The 6145-nt window shown below is 45.5% G+C and overlaps 3 protein-coding genes across 6 annotated transcripts in view; 1 reads left to right on the plus strand and 2 right to left on the minus strand.

The window, feature by feature from the left end:
* spata2l (spermatogenesis associated 2-like) overlaps positions 1-3125 on the plus strand; it is a 5642-nt gene extending 2517 nt beyond the window's left edge. For all 4 annotated transcript variants that reach the window (XM_034878675.1, XM_034878676.1, XM_034878678.1 and 1 more), the window contains exons 3-4: positions 17-310; positions 1676-3125. In XM_034878675.1, the coding sequence (XP_034734566.1) occupies positions 17-310; positions 1676-2692 (1311 nt within the window). In that variant the 3' untranslated portion in view covers positions 2693-3125. The remainder of the gene's footprint in view (positions 1-16; positions 311-1675) is intronic.
* The window catches only part of gan (gigaxonin), a 322832-nt gene that overhangs the window by 125474 nt on the left and 191213 nt on the right, over positions 1-6145 (minus strand). The window lies entirely within an intron of this gene.
* Positions 4260-5840, minus strand: pdf (peptide deformylase, mitochondrial). Its single transcript, XM_034878689.1, has 2 exons — positions 5244-5840; positions 4260-4768 (listed from the first exon to the last, which is right to left on the minus strand). The coding sequence occupies exons 1-2, from the start codon at positions 5818-5820 to the stop codon at positions 4611-4613; spliced, it is 735 nt and encodes a 244-aa protein (XP_034734580.1). The 5' UTR covers positions 5821-5840; the 3' UTR covers positions 4260-4610.

Raw genomic sequence — 6145 nt, forward strand, 5'->3', positions numbered from 1 at the left:
GTGCTTTGTGTCCTAGATGTACTCTGGTATGTTCACCCACTGCATCAAACCGGTGCTGTCGATGCCACAGATTGAGAAACTCTTTGGCCTGCTAGGATACCAGCCCAGCTCGTCTCGGCACGAGCAGCTCCGTCTCCTGCCGCCCAGGGTCAGTCCTGCCTCTGTGGATAAACTCCTCGCCTTGGCCTGTGCCTTCTTCCTCGCCCGCTGCGAGTGTCGCCTCCTTCAGGCGGCTCTGGGGAAGCACGTCGGGGAGGCCCAGTGGGAGCTGAGCGTGGTCAGGGAGAGGCAGAGAGGAAACAGCATACAGGTTTGTCTCCATGGCTTTGCTGCCTTTATTTTGAAAGGTATCTTTCCTGTTCTGCATCCCCACTAATCCCCCCCCCCGGTGGGTCAGTCATCACAAACTCCTGCTGTGCTGCCAGATGTTGTTCTTATTCTGTTGGAGATCTCCAAGTTTCCAAAGATGCCAAATTATTTGTTCAGACACACATCCCACATAGACGAAGTAACAGTCCTAAAGATGTTGACATGTTGAGCTAGGGCTTAGTTTGAGTGAAAGTGAACTAGAGCTGAAACAATACGTTTTTTAATTTTTTTTAATGGTGATATCAACTGGCTCGATACGCATACGTATCGGGAAAGGCTGCGACATAACGCGAAAGACACAGATTTTTGTTGTAATTTATATTCTAGAGATCTCCAGGAGGAGGTCTGGGACCCTTAGGGGGTCCTTAGATTTACTGCAGGGGGCCCCCAAGTTATTGATTAATCATAAAAAAGTGAATGTCTAAAAATATACATAAACCATGACCCTGTCCAACACCTTACTAGCATTAAAGATGATTCTGCCTATTTGTGATTTAGTTAAATCTACACAGTGATGACGGTATGGTAGCCGTCCATAGATGGAGTTAAGCTTAAGGATTTACAGCGCTACGTGTATGTTTAACACTAAAACGTGATGTATAAATATATGTCAATTATTTGATAGCTTAGTATTGTATGCACCACAAAAAAAGGTGTGTGTAAAGGCTTTAGGGCTTCCCGGTATTGCAGGCCCGGTTCAGGTAAGGGCTTCTTGGCCTAAAAAACATGGAGGACCCCAGGTCTTTACAAAGCTCCCGCTACGGTTAGCTCCTGTGCGTTTCCTAGGATGGCGACTGCATGTCACGCTCTACTCTGCATTACTCTGCCTCTGATTGGCTTGCCCGTACTTGCCAATATCACTCGATGACTAATCGTTTAATCTTTGCAGCTCTTCAGTTTGGTGTTGAATACATTTCCTTCTTCATCTGGGAGTCTCGTTCACTGCTAGTATTATATTTCTCCTATACTTTTGAACTATAAATCCAGTTTAGATTGGGTTCTAGGCTCATAAAATGCAACAGACATCTTGCTGACTGAATGAATGAGTTCATATTTTTGCTTGGATGCCCCTGGAGCCAAAGCTCCCAGGGTCTGGGTTGACAGACTCAGCCTTAAGTGACACTCATCAACATCTTTGAGTATTGGACAGTTTTAAAATGTCCCTGCTGTGGCCACATTTCAGTCAGCACCAAAAAAAGGCTTGAGGTACACAACTGTTTGAGAACAGCGTAATGCACTGAACACAACATCAGCAGGGAATTGATTTTAAAAAAATTGAGAATTCATTGTCCATGCATGTCAACAGGTGGCCCTGGACAACACCAAGAAGACTCTGGATGTCAACCAGCCACTGATGGAGCCGTTTGATGGAGAAGTGGATCTGTACACGGACGAGCATGGTAACGGGGGGCAGAGGGAGGTGGTTGGTAATGAGGACGAGAGTCCCCGCTCTCTGACCTGGGTGACTGCAAGCAGAGCATCACCCTCTGCTGCCAAAACACACAGCAACGGAGTCAGGTCCTTGTCCACCTCGTCCAGCGCCGCCTCCGCTAGAGACAACGTCTGCGTCTCTACACTCAGCTGCCAGCTGACTAAGACGTCGCCACTGGAACCAGTGATTACCAGAAGCTCCTCGGCCAGCGGGCGGCAGGACAGGCGTTCCTGGGAGGAGTCTAGCTTTGACGGAGCGGACTCACGGTCACGTAGTCTGCAGGGAGAAGCAACCGGGCTTTGCAGGAGCGAGGCTGAAGCCAACCACCTTTGCAGCTGTCTCCAATCTTCTCCTCTTCGTCTTTATGTCTGTGTTGAATGCCACACCTTGCACAACATGACCTGTGCCTTGTTCCAGACTTGCTACATGGCCCACTGCGTTCTTCCCTACACTGACAATAGGACCAAAGAGATGAAAGAATTGGCGCCACAGGATGGCAGCCTCAGGGTGAGTGATATGGGCGCATTGCCAACTCTCACCAGCAGCAGCGCAGCAATGTCCTCCCTATCTCTGTGTGACGACCCTAAGTCCATAATCCCATCTCGTCATCCAATCAGCTACCATGGCTGCTGCGACCTCGCCCAGCTGGACCCACAAGTCCTGTGTCTCAGCTGTGGCGTCTTCCACTCTGGTTCCTGCAGAGAGATAGACTTCTGCCAAAACCACCACACAATCAAGCCACTGGGAGTGTGCTCCTGTGGGAGGGCCTGCTTCAGAAAGCCTCTGGTTCTGTGCAGATATTGTGGAAACGAGTATTGTAGCGATTGTTGGTACAGAAATCCTGTTGTGTGCACCTGCGGCCAAACCTTTGACCAGTCGTCTTCTGTGTGATTTGTATTTGAAAGGTATTGCACTAATGAGGCACAGCTAGCAAAATCACAGTGCCTTAAATCTGCGTACTGCAAACAGAAATCCTTTTTTTGTTTAAATCGAGTGAAATATATCTAAATTCAAATGTTGCCTTGACACTACTGAAATGCAGTATTGAGTGTGCTCCAACTTTTCTGTTTTGGTCCTCCTTTCTGAGACTCTGATCACTCTGTCATCACGGGCACGTTCCATCTCCCACCGTTGTGCACCGTGGGGCTGCCGCTTCCGGGTTCAAGGACACGGTTCCTCAGAGCGGTCTGAGCGTGTGCAACGAGCTTCGAGGTGGTCAGAGATGTTACCCAATCAGCCACGGCGTGTATGGAAACTCGTAATAAAAAAGCAGTGCACTGCACACACAGAAGGGTGTTCAACGCACCCCCTTTTTACAGTTAAAGAAAAGTGTTGCTACGTTTTGTTATTCTAGTTATTCTGTACGTGGCCATAGTTACCATTACCAGCATTATGAACATGTTATGTATTGTTGAGACTTGCAAGTTGTGATTACAGTTTGTGCTCTTGATTCACTCAAATGTAATTCAGTGTGACCTTTTCATCTGGATGTTACCTGCACACAGACCCGAGTGAAAGAAACCGGTCTATACACTTCGCGTGCGACTGGTTTTCACTATCAACGTGTGGGTTATTTTGATCAACTGTTGATAAAATTGTAAAAATAAAAAGGTCATCCCAATTTCCTTAAGGGTAAGTGTCCATTTAATCTTTGTCCAACCAACAGTCTACAACCTCTTGTAATTAATGGTTTATCAAAAATGCTGACTCATTGTTTCATCCCTTAAACATTTCCTTAGGGTGTTCTGTTCAAAAAGAGTATTTTTTGACAAGTTTTCAGTTTTGGAGAAAAACTACTTTTATACTTACTTTATACTTTATACTACTTACTTTATTTAAACAATGGGTGACTAATGATGAATGCATTAGAGGTATTTATCCAAATGTGAGCTCTCTAAGGAAAATGGCCTTTTTAAGCTGGGCGACAGAACACTAGTTGCAGTGCTGAATAGGTTGCCGTGTTGTCCAAAGCCAAACTGTCCCCTAATTTTCATTTAGTGTTTGTAAGTCCTGAGATTGGAATGCAGAAAGGTGAAAACCTGGATGCAAAGTGACCAGACTACTGAACCATTTCAGAGCATCAGGATTTCCTGCAGTCATCCTCCCTTTAACTGGCTCTTGCAATATAATGCAGACTGTTCTCTCAAATCCCAATGACGCAAACAATTTAAATGTCTTTAGCATAAAGACAGATCCATGAAAATCTGTATACATTATTTTATCAATATACAGTATATATATAGATGTATTTCAGCTGTTATTGTTTCTCCTGGGTCACGCCTGCTCATGTCCCCTGTCCAAACTTGATTAGGACCATGCTCCATCCAGTTCTCCATTCACATGTAAAACCAGTGTTAGAATGACCAGTTTTACAAGTTAAACAAAAGGAAGTCATTGAGATAAGTGGGTAATCTCCTTTGCTCCATTTTAGTTGTATTTATTTATTGGGATTGTTTACGATTCAACTCTTTTTTTTTAATGAACATATTAGCCTCTTTATTCATTAGACAGACCTGAGGGCGACAGAACATGCTTTGGGCTTTTGGCCCTGAAGCTTCTAGCAATCCGAGAAACTTTACTTCCAGTGATGGATTTTCAGTTGAAGCAGTTCCCGATGATCCTGACAACGAGTTCTTATTCCAACCAGAACCAGACATCAAAAGCTATCACTTTCTGGACATGAAAGATTAAACAGACACCATCAAAGTTTTTTGATGCTCTGAGCTGAATAAAACTTTTATCAAATCACTGCATGTAATCAGATTTAGAGATTCTTATGGAAATGCGTCTGCTCTGTCCTAAGGATCTTCTAGTCATTGTGTGCCTGCCAGTTGATGTTGATGAAGGTCTTGCTGTCCATACGGTCGATGTAGAGGACCCCGTCTAGGTGGTCCATCTCGTGCTGGAGGATACGAGCCGGCCAGCCACTGGCCTGCCACGTGACCGCTTCGCCCTTCTCATTCAGTCCTGCAGGGTGAGCATGCCGAGGAACAAGAACAAAAGACAGAAATGCATCAGAAATTACCCTTTGATGTATCTGCTAATCAGAGACAATGAAACTAATGTGTGTTCAGCTGAAAGCCCAGATCACCCTGCTAACACAAAACATGGAAACCATGGGAGTCAGACAGGATCCCCCACTCCAGCCTGGATGGATGGATGAATGAATGAATGAATGAGCACGGTGTGTTTGGCCAAAACAGATTTCCTTCTGGACAATCCAAACCTACCTTATCTTTATTCCCCATGGGAAATGTAGTCTAGTATCAGCATCCTCCCTTTTTAAACTTTTTTTCATGTTTGGGACAAATTAGAAAGCCAAATTTGACTCAAAGCGCTTACGTTTTTTTTTTATAGCTGGAACAGTCTCAGCAAATGAGATTTTGGCAGAAAATAATTTAAAAGCCACAAGAACCCAGGATTAAGCGATAAGCATCCATACCAGACACTTCCACGGACTGGTAGCGTGAAACTGCAGCAGAGAAGCCTGAGATGCTCTCACAGGCCTCCTGAAAGAGCACGGGCCGTCCATCGAGGACCCTCAGCTGGGGGTTGACAAAGATCCTCAGGGGCTGGACGGAAAGACCACGGGCCTCCCTCGATGCAGGCAAACTCTCTTTCAGCATCTTCTCGGGATATTCCAGGGCCAGGATGCGGAGTGGCACCCCAATCTGAGGCGCACTCAGTCCCACACACTCAAGTTTCCGCATCACTTTCACCAAAGTGTTGATGACCTGTTGGATCTCAGGGTGTGCTATTGACACAGGGTCTACAGCGGCTGCATGCGAACGCAGCACCGGGTCGCCTACCTGGCACACATGACTGTATGGAGGACTGGGAGGGGGTAGGATCTTGCGTTTCATGTACTGAAGATAGGGGCGCACCTTGATGCTGCTGGAGTAAGAGCGTCTGCAGGGTACAGGTGACGGAGGACAGGTAGGAGTCTTGTGCCCTCTGGCACAAAGTCTGAACCCCATCCTGGAGCGCTGGAGCAGAAACACACACGATTTTGTGTTCATGGTAGAGCTGAAGGAGGCAAGACGCACGGCGCTGTAGGAAAAAATAGTAAAAAAAGAAAGAATTTAGTTAAATTCCTAACCCTGTGGCCAGATGTTGAGCTGTTCACATCCGTTCAGGCCCAGTCTCGCCAAAGATAACCGATTAGTTCTCGATTTTTAAATGAATCCCCAACTATTAGGATTATTTCTTTAAATCTCTGATTTCAGCTTTTTAGATGTTAATGTTTTATAGACCAAACAATTAATGTTATCAATATCAATTACAACAATTATTAGTTACAGAACTCACCAAAAGTATGTGGAAAGACACACTCTCTCTTTCTAT

This window comes from Etheostoma cragini, chromosome 8 (assembly GCF_013103735.1).
Source record: "Etheostoma cragini isolate CJK2018 chromosome 8, CSU_Ecrag_1.0, whole genome shotgun sequence".
Lineage (NCBI taxonomy): Eukaryota > Metazoa > Chordata > Actinopteri > Perciformes > Percidae > Etheostoma > Etheostoma cragini.

Coding starts and splice junctions, on each gene's coding strand:
- pdf (XM_034878689.1), bottom strand. CDS start 5,820: ATGAACACAAAATCGTGTGTGTTTCTGCTCCAGCGCTCCAGGATGGGG. Junction 4,769..5,243: donor CCAGTCCGTGGAAGTGTCTG/GTATGGATGCTT, acceptor CTCACCCTGCAG/GACTGAATGAGAAGGGCGAA.